This window comes from Onychomys torridus, chromosome 5 (genome assembly GCF_903995425.1).
Source record: "Onychomys torridus chromosome 5, mOncTor1.1, whole genome shotgun sequence".
Taxonomy (NCBI): domain Eukaryota; kingdom Metazoa; phylum Chordata; class Mammalia; order Rodentia; family Cricetidae; genus Onychomys; species Onychomys torridus.
The window spans coordinates 129,243,168-129,256,039 of NC_050447.1; the positions used below are offsets into that span (position 1 = coordinate 129,243,168).

The window sequence follows — 12,872 nt, forward strand, 5'->3', positions numbered from 1 at the left end:
TTGCTGTGTGTCCTTGTAAATGTGAGCAGAGCCAATGTCAGGAAACTATCTATGGAAGTGAAGGGATGTGGTTCCAGGTTCCTAGTCTAGAGACTTCTCGCCTTGGACAGCAAGACTGGAGGACAGATGGGGCTGACTGACTTAACTACACTCAGTAAGACACAGGTCATCAACCCTAGGGTCCTTCCAGTGGTTCGCTTCCAACACCCAGTTCCCAGAGATGCCATCAGGTGTGCTCTGCAGTTACAGGTGTCTTCCAGAAGCAGAAGCAGACCCTCTCAGAGTTGAGGGCCCCAAGGCATCTTGAACAGCTTCTTCTTTGGGACCCCCAGTCCTGCCAACCTCCACCTGCCTGCTTCCACCAAGCTGCTGCAGTGGGATGTGGGGAGCATTAGCCTCCAGGCTTGGCCGCCTGGCTTCTAGAAACAGCAACAGCCCCATACCTTCCACAGAGTCTGTTGACAGGTATCTGTGAGACACTGATTTTCTCTCCCACACATTTGTGCCCATTTATTTAGGACGAGGCAAACATTTTATTGTTCTCTGGCTTAATTAGAGAGAAAAGAGCCCAGGAGTCTAGAATTTTGGTAACTTCAAATATATTTTATTACTTTCTTTTTCATCTTAGAAAGAACATGAAACCTGCATGCAGCTTGTGGCTCTCAGCATTTACAGAGCAGAGAAACAGCCGTACAGTGCGGCCTCTATGGAAGGGCAGTGTGCGGTAGGGCACACTGAGGGTGGTATGTACACAGGAGTGGGTTCAGGATCATCTGAACTTCCAAAGAGGACTGTGCTGCTGTTTGCATCTGCCTTGAGGGGAGTGTGCTTTCTATTGGGATGAGGGGAAGAAACAAAGCTTTGAAAGTTTCCCCTTGCCCATAGGATGTGTCAATCCAGCTGTGTGTTATGCATTTATTCCTGAATCTTCCTCCTTAGGTTGTTTCCCACAGTGCTTGGAACTTCCCAGGCTTTGGAAGCATCATCTACCAAAGCAGCGAACTTTTCAGAAACCCTCAGGTTGAAGGAAGACCCAGCTCCTCTAAGGATCCCTTGCCTGGCTGTGAACTGGGCTGGGGGCAGGGAAGAAGCTTATCCTGGTAACTAGACTGAGTTTCTCGAGGTACAGATGTTGAAGGACCTGCTCCCATTGCCCTGCAACAGGGGCCACTGTGGAGCCCCACTGAAACCCTGACCAGTCATAAGCCCAGGAGAGCCCATGGCAGCTGTGCCGAGGCGCCAGGACCTCTGAGCGGAAGCTTTGCAAGCCTGGACCAGAGCAATGGTGCAATGGAATGCCTCAACCAAGCTCATTGTTCCTTCCAGACGCTTATAAAGCTCAGATGTGTAGTGACATATGGACAAATACAAAACCCCTTATTTTAAAAAGGAAAGGCTTGAGTTGTCCCACCCCCACCCCGTTTTCGGCAAAAAGCCACTGGAAATGAAGTCTGGAGTGCAGGAGAGCTGGGTCTCACATCTGGAAGCCTTTCACACACAGCTATAAAATGTAAAAACTGACCCTGGTAAGAAGAGCTTCATAGCAATATATAATTTGTCGTATGCTTGTGAGAAAGAAAGGGCTTTTATTTAAATCTGCGAAGTCCTCTGCTGAAGTCTCTCAACTGGCCTGGTGTTTTCTTCCCGAGATTGGTCCCCTACTCTTCGTAGACTCTGGGAAGAAAGGACATAGTTGTCAGTGGCTCAGGATGCAGTGCTGCTGCTTAGTGGCTTCATCTGTGGACCCCCTTCCAGGCCTGGGGCCTGGAGAGGGGTGGTGGCTCTGAGGATGGGATTGAAGCCAACGCATACGTTCACACAGGATGGGTGTGCTCCCTCACACCTGAAATCCTAGCTCTGGGCTGTACTGCCCACTCAGCTCACTGCTCCTTTTTCCTTGATGCTGATTTCCAAGTAAGATTCCCTAATTATGCATTGAAATAAACTGCCTGGAGATTGGAGACATGGCATCCAAGATCTGTCACTGCTCAGAGGACCCAAGTTTCCTGCACCCATATCAGATAGTTTGCAAAAACCTGTAACTCCAGCTCCAGGAGATCCATGGCCCTCTTCTGGCCATCTCAGGAACTGTACTCACAAGGCAAACAGACAGCCAGGTAGACAGACATATATATAAATAATATAGAAATGCAATGAAATGTTCAATATAGCTGCCTCATGAAAGTCAGAGATTCTAGTCTCTAAGGGGCTCTGAGCTCACTCATTGGTGCCCTGGACCAGGGGCCTGGCCCTGCCACACATCCTTCTCTTTCCTCCATCCTGAGCTAATGAGCATGTATGTTTGCTCTCCCTCTGACTTTGAGCAGTTCTTTTATCTCCATCTATATTCACTAAGTCATTTTTAATCCTTTACCAGGGAAGGGTAGAAAGGGAAAGGGCAGGCATGGCAGTTTCCTATTCGGGGAGGCCTCAGTGTCCCAAGAAATGGATGAATCCAGAACTCATAGGCCTGTAATCACATAATCCCGACACTTGGGCAGTGGTGGGATTAGGATTCATGGTTCAAAGTCATCCTTTGCTTTGAGATTGAGTCGATACTAGCTTGGGCTATGTGAGACCTTGTCTTAACAAACAAATATACAAACAAGCAAATAGCGCCTGCACCTCCCCCAACCCCCCAAAGGGCTAGACTCTTGATGTAGTAACTATCAGAGGCCTAGTAGCAGAGAGCTCTTATAGCCTTCATGAGAGCAATTTAAAAAAGTGAAACATGGGGTGGGGGGTGCAGGATCCCCACAGGTGCCTCCTCTTCAAAGACATGGCCCAGATGGAGGAAGAAACACGGTGTGGGGGAGGTCTGATGTCTCCAGTCTGGGCAAGACTTCCCAACCCTCCAGAAGCGAACCCTGCAGCCATTTGGCTTTTGATGACACAGGCCTGGGAGGTGGTGGGGGTGGGTGGGGGGTGAGGCAGGCTCTGCTTTCGCCATGTGAACTGCATGCTCTGGCCAGAAAGAGGGCTTCACTCCCATCAGATATGTAGGGAACAGTCGCTCACCTCACCACTTTCTATTTCAGGCAGCTGCAGATGAGGCAGTTTTGGAGGGAGCAAGAAAGGATTCAGGTGCAGAAGCTGAACAGGGGTGTCAGCTCTGAGAGAGCTGGTCACAAGGCTGGGGCTGGGGGAGCACCCAGGACCCGAACACCCCACAGGGTCCTGGCTTCTTGCCCTGACTTTTCCAGATGCTGTGAAAGTCACACTCTGTCCCCGTGTGGTTCCCCCGCCTTAGGGCAAGGTGCTGGGGTCCTTGGAAGTCACCCAAATGTTTGTCCTTCCCCAGCTTTGCTTTGCAGATAAAGGTATAAGAGAACAAGTCTTGGGTGTTTGAGCAGTGGCCTACCCCAGGACAGGCTCATTATCACACGGTACAAAGGAGCTGGGAAGTAGCCTCTCCTTCCAAGGCCAGACCTGGAAATTAGAACTAAGAAGCCCCCTTCTGATGGAGAAACTGCCCAACTAGCAGAGGTGTTTGACCCAAGGCGCTGATCGTTTTAATTGCTGCTCCTTTGGGTAAAGTGGCTCTGATTGGAAGGGGCTGAACTCAAGCAGCTTCCAGAAACCAGCCTGAGAAGGTGTTGGGGAAGAACAGGGCATTGGGCACCTTGGTGCTCACCCAGCTGAAGGGACGGCTCAACAGTTAAAAGCATTGGTCCTTGCAGAGGACCTGACACCCACATGGAGGCTCACAGCCATCTGTAACTACAGCGTCAGGGGATCTGATGAGTCTGTTTTGGAGTCCTTGGGCATGTAGTCATGTAGGGGGGACATAAACATACATGTAGGCTTAATACTGGTACACACAAGATTAAAAACAAGTCTAGATAAAAATGTTCACAAAGGACTAGACTAGGAAAGTTTGAATGAGGCAGATTTTAGTTCACAAAAGGATACACCTGCAGTGCTCACAGCTGTCCAGAGAGCAGCAGCCTTCTTGGTTAGGTGGTAGGTTCCCCATCAGTGGTGGGTGGAAACAGTGTCAGAGTGTCTACTTTTGTGGGTGTCTCACATGAGATGAGGTTAGTAGATGATATGGTGTGTGGGTCCCTTCCTGCCCTGAAAGCCACAGCCAATAGCCAAGCCCTCTGGGTGGGTGGGGGATGGGTGGGGTGGGCAGGAGGGGGTGGGGAGGCCAGAAGAGATGTTGTACCTGCGCTTCTCGTTCCAGGCATTGTACCATTTGATGAAGCGTTTGGTGCTCTGCAGCTTAGGATGCAGACAGTGCTCCTGGCCCCGGTACCGGGACATACTCTTGGTGGTGATGCTGAAACAGAGCCGAATGGGCACAGGTTTAAATGTCTAAATAACAGTCTGCAGGGCTGAGAGGCTTGATCCCTCCCTCAAGTCTCAAGTGCTCAACCCCAGGTCAGCCTTTTTGTGTTTTGTGTCTCAGCTTCCAAGATGGCGTTAGCCTATATGGAGTGAGTTTTGCTTTTCCCTTGGGAATTCCTACCCCGTCAGCACCCAGTGATCTGTGATTCCCAGCATAGGTTCCCTTGGGGAGCAATGACCAGGGGTTCTTCCAGAGGTCCAGAGGTAGACAGAACCACTGCTAGAAGGTGCTCATGCTAAGTACCATCCTTGGATTTGAGGAACTCTATCAAGGTGCTGAGACATACCCTGTATATGTCATAGTCTCTGGCCCTTAACCCAGCACCTGAACCCTCCACAGTTGTCCCTGAGCTGGGCATTTGCTGATCCTGGAGCAAGGGCCTTGTTGGCCTGTTAGCCCAGTTTTATGCTTGAGTGTGAGGTTGCAGTTATCTCATTTGGGGGAAGAAAAAAAAGACCTTCCTTCTTTGGGCCTCTCTCAGCCAAAACTCCAACTCCACGAAGGCCTAGCTGTGCAGGGGAGAAGCAGGGTCAGGTACTGAGACAGTCAGCTGAGTCTGAATCCCCATAAACTGCTGACTGCTTAACAGACACAGTAGAAGGACCTACCTCACAGGGTTATAGAAGGAGCTAAAGGTATAACCTATGCACAGTGCTCAGCCCCTGGTAGGCGTCCAGTGACCACTGTCATTACTAATTAGTCAGGAAAGACAAGGCAGCCAGGAGGAAGACAAGCTTCATGTGTGAGCTCAGTCCTGGATGGTCTGAGGTACCTCTCTCAGCCAAGATGACCAGGGGGATGGTGGCAGTTACAGGGAACTTCTGGGAGGGGGAGATGTACTATGGCCAAGAATGAGGGTCCACTTGGAACATGTAAAGTGGAGACCTGACTTCCTAAGGGGTCACAGATGGGTAGGGAAGTCAACTTGTTCCCTACCTGGTCCCTAAGGTGAAGAGTCAGGACTTATAGGTCAAATTCTAGAAGGGGGCAGGGTTGCTGTGAATGCAATCTTCCAATCTAGGGACAGCAGAGTGAGGACAAGATGCTGCTCCAGGAGCCTGTTCTCTCTCATCCAAGACCAGGGATGGACATTTGATAATGCCAGGTAATTGGATCACGCTTTGCTGGAGACAGGTGGATCCTTGCAGGCTCCAAGCATGGGGCCCTCCCTCTACTCCTCTGGCATCCTGCAGAATTACCTCCTGTATTTCCTCCACACCCACAATGTTGCTGTTGCCCCAGTGGCCAACTCCAGTAAAAAAGCCCTTTCTCCATAGGCCAGAGTGCAGACTGGGCATCCCACTTCTGAAAGTCAGGGAGGGCACGAAAGAATTCATCCCACTCCCCACCCCCCTACCAGAACTGCTCAGAATCCTGGGGTTATGCAAATCAGCTGCAGGATACAGAGTCTGGGATTCAAGGCCCAATAACTATCAGAAATTCTGGGTCACAGCAGCTCTGGGGGTGCCAATGGTTTGGATGAGAATTCCATGGGCATATGACATAAATTGCTCTTCAAGAACATGGACTTGAGCTGGCAAGATGGCTCAGTAAGTGAGTGAGTGCCCCTGCCGCCTAGCCTGGAGCTGTGTTTGGTTCCTGGGACACACCTGGTGGAAGGGGTGAACCTCCTGCATGTTGTCCTCTGATCCCCACAATGTGCCATGGCCCCAACTCCCTCTCCAGTAACAAATACATATTTTTTTTTTAAAAAGGCATCCAGGCTTTCCCATATCCTGACTCCCCCGACCCACACCCCCAGTAGAGGTCTCTGGCTGACTCAGGGAACTAGAGAACTCTCCTTCAGCTTTTGCGGCTGAAAACCTGTTTTGGCAAAAGGTGTGGTCCTCTGCCCGATTGAAGGGACAAGAGTCTTGGGGCTGTCAAGGATGGGGTGGAGAGGGAGGCCTAGGAGAGGTACTGGTCTCATGAGGGCCCTGCAAGTTTTCCCAAGGCTGCATGATGCCTTCCCATGGACTGCTTGGCTGCAGTTTCCCACTTTACCCAGAGTTTAGTCAAGGAGAGAACACGCCTGTCTAGGGCAGAGAACGTCCCTTTGAGTTGCTGATGCACCCTGCACTATTTTATTCCTGGAGGTCTGAGAGACAACTCGAAATCTTCTCTAACATTTTTGAACCCCTAAACTAGACATTCTGAGGTGCTGTGTTGCCTGCCACAGCTCTTGGAACCCTGAGCCTGCCCACACCTAAAAGGGTAGTTTTCCTTTATCTGACCTGCAAGACAAGGGGCGGTATAAGGAGGTTAATTTGGAAGCTCATGACTCGGGTCAGCTCAGGCCCCGTGGCTTTCTGAATTCCCAACTTGCCTGGTGGAGGTTTGAGGTGCCCGGTGGGGGTGTGCCCTTCCTTCACAGACTGCCCGAAGCTCTGGGCCGGCAAGGGCAGCCGGTGGAAAGCGCCTGTCCAGGCTGAGAATGAAGTGTGTCCTGCTTCTGGGGGAGGGGAAGAGGGGCCAATGGTCCATGGCAAATATTTGGGAGCTGTTTTGCCAAGGGCTGCCTTCCTGGCCAAGAGTGTATTGAGGGGAAACGGGCGCTGGCTTCAAGTGGTTAATTGGGAAGGCTGAGGCGCAAGGAAACTCAGTGTTCTCTCTCTGCCCCAGTTTCGAAGAAGACTTTGCCCACATCCCCACCAAGCAGCTGCGGCGGCGGCGGCGGCGGCGGCATGGCACATTAACCCCAGCAGAACGCGTTCTCCAACACTGTCCACACTCAGGGACCCACAAGGAGCCCGGCTGCCGGCTGCCGGAGGAAGAGACAGGGGCGTTCTCACAATGAAAACCCCGGGAGCCCAAACTGTCCACCTCTGTGGCCAAAACCCTGACTGAAAAGCGGCTCTGGAAGGAAAGTTGCGACTAAAGACAAGGGTCTGTGACTTCTCTCTTCAGTAAGAGGAAGGCAGCCCTGGGTGTGTGTCCAGAATGGATCTGGTGTAGATGTTCTCAGTGGGCGACCCAGAGCCACCAGCCCACAGCAACACCCCAGCCTGCCCGTTTGAATCCTAACAAGGACAGGCTCAGAGGCACCGGCCAGAGACCCCCTTTGCAGACTGTCAGGCAATGTCCCGAGGACTTGCCAGACGATTATAAACTGCTCCCAGCACCTTGGCTAAAGCAGAAAGGCGTATCAGCCCGATCCAGCCCCAGGTTGTGCCGGGCCACGGGACATGCCCCCTCAGAACTCACATAACCATCTTCTCCTCGCAGTGTGGGTACTTTGGCTTCATTTCCAGCTTCTTCACGTCGCTGTAGCGGATCTTGGGCCCCTTCCGGGAACACTTACACTTGGACCCTGCGGGAGAGCACGGCCAGGCTGCTCAGTCGCCAGAGGGGTCTCGGGCTCAGCGACCGCCCAAGGTGCCCGCCCGGGATCCCCGGGGTTCCGGGACACTTAGGTGGTGCTCGGGCTCCCTAGGAGGGGACAGGTCGGCGACAGAGGGCCCTCGCGACACTCACCGTCCACGCGCGAGGCGCACAGCGCCAGGAGCAGCAGGAGCAGCGCGGCCGCAAGGAGCCTCATGCTGGTCGGAGGGGCGCGGTAGGGAGCAGGGACGCGAGAAGGGAGCTGGCCTGCGCGTGCGGCGGCCGGGGGATGCCGCGCGGTTCGGTTCTCTGCTCTGAGCACGCCTCCCTGCTCGGCTCACTCCAGCTGCGCCCGTCGGTGGGAGCTCCTGCCGTCTGCCTTGGTGCTGCGCGCTGCGCTGGGCGCTGGGTGCTGCGATCTCCCCACAACCTCCCTCCGCCCACCCTGGCCTCTTTTAAATTCGCTCCTGCCCTCTCGGAGAGCGAGCTCATTAATATGCAGAACCACACGGTGACTCACTGAGATTTCTCAATGTGTGGGGGGAGGAGATCTCCCAGCCCGCCCTGCCGCCCGCTCCCGACCCATCGCGATCACAGAGGCACACACTCGGAGCCACCAGCGCACACGCATACACTCACATCCGCTACCCTTTGGCTCGCCTTCTCGCCCTTGCACACCCAGATATTGGTGCCACTGCCCTGTCTTGAAGAGGCCAGGAGGGTGTACAGCTTGCGGAAGGGTGCTGGTTTTCTTTTTCCTGCGGATACATCTTAGGCCGCACAGGTTTACTGTCCCAAGCCACCAGTCCCAGGTCTGGCTCAGAGCCTAGAGTCTTCCAACAGGTGCCAAGGGAGAGTGCCAGAGGCCTGCCCCTGGGGTGTGGGTCTCTGTTGGGCCAGCAGCTCAAGGCCAGGTGTAGTTAGGGGCTTGTCACGGCTTGTATAAGCTTTTGATCATTGGGTCACTGGGTGCGGCAGTGGGGGTGAAGAAGGGAGGGGACTATACAACTCCTACAAGGGGTCTATGGCTTGGTGTCCATGTATGGCTGCCCAGGGGCTGTGGAAAACCCGGGGTACTCATCACATACATTATAAGAATCTCTAAAGCCAGGTAGAGCCCAGTAGGTAGCTATGACCACGGTAACCGGATGAAGGCTATCCCACCTTGTGTACATTGCAGTAGATGGGGATGAAATTCTACCCGGCCCCACTATTCGCTGGCAGGTGACTTTACATTAAAAGCCCCCCCTTTTTTTCTAGCTGTAAAACTGTAGGTTGTCATAGTGCCCATCAAAGTCACCCGTGAGAAGTACATAAGATCACACCAAGCAGTCAGCAGGATGTGCTCAGGCACTGTTACTTCAGGACATTGTTAGGAACATATTTTGTGTTTCACTTTGAGTAGGATACCTTCCCTTCAAATCGGTACTCTTAAATTGTTCATTGGCCAGTACAGAAACAGGCATAGGGAGGAAGAGACCTTCCACCCCAGGTTCTACAGCCAGGAAGCAGGTGACTAAACCAGCAGGGGCTCTAGCTGCCAAGTGGGGCTGCTCTACAGTCTTCAGGCCCCTTCATCTGGTGAAGGGCTGCTTTGAGAGACCCAGAGGGAAGGTCCGTGTATCTTAGGCTCATGGAGGCCTGGCCTTGGCTCCCAGGCAAGAGCTTGCTCCTGCAGTGTTAGGCTGGCAGCTCCCAGGAGTAGGGTGGGAGGCCATAGGTAGCTGACTGGTGAACGTGCTTGAATCTGTGCTTTCTTCCCAGTTGGAGAGAGCTTGTTGCCTCTAGGGGAAGCTGTGCCTGAAAAGCAAGCAGAACCCATCCATGTCCACCATTGTGCTTGTCCCTGAAGCCAGGCTGGCAGCTGGACACTGGGGCAGCAGAGGGAATGTGAGATGATTTTTGCCATTCATGTTACTTTAAAAAACTAAAATTTGTTTTTCTTCATGTACAACAGCATGGGTTTATTTCATAAAAATAAGAAAGCCTGGCAGTCTTATCCATCCAGAGGTCTATACCAAGATGAAAACATCACTATCTTTGGGGTTTGAATGCATGTGCACAGCTAAGACCCAGCTGCATGTCTGGTTTGATGTCCTGCTTGTTGTGGGGCTGTCTTGCTTTGTCTGTCTTTAAAAATGGTGCCATTTGAAACCATGTAGTATAGTGGCTAAGAGATCTGTGTTTGACTTCAGATGGCCTGCATGTGACTTTGGGCAAATGATTTTTTTTAGCCCTCAGTTTTCCTCATCTGTGAGATGGGGATAAAGGTACTTTGGGCATGGTGAGAAAGAAGAGTATTGACTCATGTCAAGGGTTTAATGTAGTCCCCAACAGTAATAAGCTCTCAGAAGTTTTGATTTTTTTTTTTTTTTGGTTTTGGTCATTATTTTGGATAGTAAATACCTGATTATACAGATATGCCATGATTGATTTAGTTGATCACGCCCTCCTGGGCTCTTGGGCTGTTTGCCACCATATGTCATCATCAGCGGTGCTGTGCGACAAATATTCTCACCATTGAAGTTGGAGAGACGTCTTCCAAAATCAGACCAGTTCTCAGAAACAGAACCACATAATACATGCCCATTGCAAGACGTAAGTACACAATTACCACACACCTTTAAAAACCCATGCACTTCAATCTTACAAGGGATTTTCTTAACTGCTACACTTTGTCAAAGTATGTAAAGTATTTTTACTACTGAAAATTTAGTGCTACTTACTATATTGGCTCAATAATATATTGAGATCTGATGACTCTAAAGATTATAGGCTCTGAGCCCATTTTTATATTTGTTTACATTTAATTATTTGTGTATGTGTATGAAGACACACATGTGCCATGGCCCACATATGGAGGTCAGCAGACAACCTATGGAAATCAGTTCTCTCTTTCTACCTTGTGGGTTCCAGGGATTGAACTTGAGATAGCAGACTTGGCAACAAATGCTTACCTGCTGAGCCAACCCATGGACTCAGAGCTGAGATTTATAGACCCTGAAAATATGGGGCGAAGTTTCTCAGTTTCCTGGGCTAGACTAGAGGTCAGATTGGCCAGCCTTTTGCCTCCTGGTGTGTACCTCACTCTATGTATGCCCATCTTTGGTTTGCAAAATGCATACATTGTATCCTTTCTGTAGGAGCTCTCTTGGAGACAGGACATAGAAAACGGGGGGGGGGGGCATAAAAAAGGGGGCGTATCCCTTCTTCCACTGACTATGTACATGACATTGCCCAGCTGGGAAAGGGAGGAAGCTTGACCCCCAAGTTGCCTCAGGGTATGAACTTTCTACTGGGTTCAAGCTGGAGGGCCTTTGAGTAGGGTGTGGAGACAGGATTAGGTGGGCACAAAGATGGAAATTCTTTGCACAATAATACTGCCTGCCCTCTGGGCAACACCTATGCCTGTCACTTAGAGGGCAGTCTGATGCGTGTGCATAAGCATGACACTGGTCTGCTAGTTCCACAGGAGGGTAGACCCAGGAGTGAAGACATGGAGAGAGAGAGAGAGAGAGAGAGAGAGAGAGAGAGAGAGAGAGAGAGAGAGAAAGAAAAAGGAGGAGGAGGAGGAGGAGGAGGAGGAGGAGGAGGAGGAGGACTCAGTGAGGGAGTGGATCAGTCAGGGTTCTCTACAGGAACACAAATGATAGGCTGCATCTATGTATATTAAACAGGGATTTGTTAGAGAGGTTCACAGGCTGTGGTCCAGCTAATTCAACCACGGCTGTTGTAAAGTCCATGATTGGAAAGTCCAAGAGTCCAGTAGGTGTTCAGTTCATGAGGCTGGATGTCTCAGCTGGTCTTCAGTATACATCAGAATCCCAAAGGAGGAGGCTCTAAGGCCAGTGAAGGAATGCCTCAGCAGCAGAGCAGATGAACTTGCCAGTAAGGATCAGGCAGAAAGCAAAAGCTGCTTTCTTCCATGTCCTTAGTATAGGATGCTGTGAGAGGGTGTGGCCCAGATTTAGGAGGGATTTCTGATCTCAAATGGATTTAAGGTGGGTTTTCCTACCTCAAATGATTCCCATTAACTACAATATCCCTCACAGGTGTGCCCAGTGACTTGGATTTTTCACTGAATTCCAGATAGAGTCAAGTTGCCATCCCAGGGAGGAAACTCCCCTGGGAATTTGCACATCTTTTTTTCTTTTTACACTTACTGAGCACCTGCTGTGGGCCAGGCTCTGTGCACATACTGGGGACTCACATGAGCAATCCCATGCAGCTGTTCCCAGGGGAGGGTCGATGGCGCCATCACAACTGTGGGAAAAGTGTGAAAATTCCTCAGAGGTAGATACCAAGAAGAAGCTGGTGCTGTGTGGTGTGATCCTGGGCAGAAGTAAGGATGGCTTTCGGGATGAAGTGACCACTGGGCTGGCTATGAAGGCTGATAAGGTGGTGGATAGGGAAGAGGGACCTCTCCTACCCATTGCAGAACTTATGCTCACATGACAGTCTCCCATGGGGTGCTCCTCTGAGCCCCTCCCTGGCTCCTGATCTCATCTGGAGCCTTGGGTGAATGCCCCACAGTGCCCGCCATGGCCGGTGGCCAGCGCTTGCCATCTCTTCTACTGGCCATGCTTGTGACCCTGCCTTGACGTATCTCTCTGGCATGCAATGGTCCCAGCTGGAGAATCTTTGTTCACCAACCCTCTTCCCAGTACCTCCCATCTTCTGCACCCACGTCCACGCTTCAGACCCAAGCATTGGGCAGCCCAGCAGCAGCTGCTCCCATGCCAGAGATTACTTCAGGCACATCACGTACTACCACGGAACACTGTTACTTTCATGTTTGTTGGGGGGTGTACTGTAGGGGAGTCTCTAAGTCATCTCCATCCTCAGCATTCTCAGATGAACGCTGTGTGCAGCCTGGCCTCTGAGGTGGTTTGGATGAAAACATCCCCCATAGACTCATCTGTTCGAGTACGTGGTCCTCAGTTGGTGGTGCTGTGGTGCATCTCTGCCACCTCACACTCTTATCCCCCTGGAGCGGCAAGGCAAGTAAACCCTGCCTTTTATAAACTGTCTTGGTCATGGTGTTTTATCACAATAGAAAACTACTACAGCCTTGTTCTGTATCCATTGGGTAAATAGGAGCTTGCTTTAGGCAGTAGCTCAGGGCCGTTGAGAGCATTGCTGAACCTAGGCTGTACAGAGCATGAGACTATGTAAGAGTGTGTGTATGCATGCACTGGAA

At 51.4% G+C, this 12,872-nt stretch overlaps 1 protein-coding gene across 1 annotated transcript; it reads right to left on the minus strand.

Moving 5' to 3' along the window:
* Positions 1-1,531: 1,531 nt before the first annotated feature.
* Cxcl14 (C-X-C motif chemokine ligand 14) lies at positions 1,532-8,133 on the minus strand. The gene is made up of 4 exons (XM_036189128.1): positions 7,826-8,133; positions 7,556-7,661; positions 4,169-4,282; positions 1,532-1,674 (listed from the first exon to the last, which is right to left on the minus strand). Exons 1-4 carry the CDS (start codon positions 7,887-7,889, stop codon positions 1,659-1,661), a joined length of 300 nt encoding a protein of 99 aa, XP_036045021.1. The 5' UTR covers positions 7,890-8,133; the 3' UTR covers positions 1,532-1,658.
* Between the last annotated feature and the right edge of the window lie 4,739 nt (positions 8,134-12,872).

Bases quoted from the DNA above. Each gene is read 5' to 3' on its own strand.
- Cxcl14 (XM_036189128.1), bottom strand. From the start codon at position 7,889: ATGAGGCTCCTTGCGGCCGCGCTGCTCCTGCTGCTCCTGGCGCTGTGC. The intron at 7,662-7,825 runs GTGAGTGTCGCG...GCTCTCCCGCAG, and splicing joins GTGCGCCTCGCGCGTGGACG to GGTCCAAGTGTAAGTGTTCC. The intron at 4,283-7,555 runs GTGAGTTCTGAG...GCTCTGTTTCAG, and splicing joins TGCGAGGAGAAGATGGTTAT to CATCACCACCAAGAGTATGT.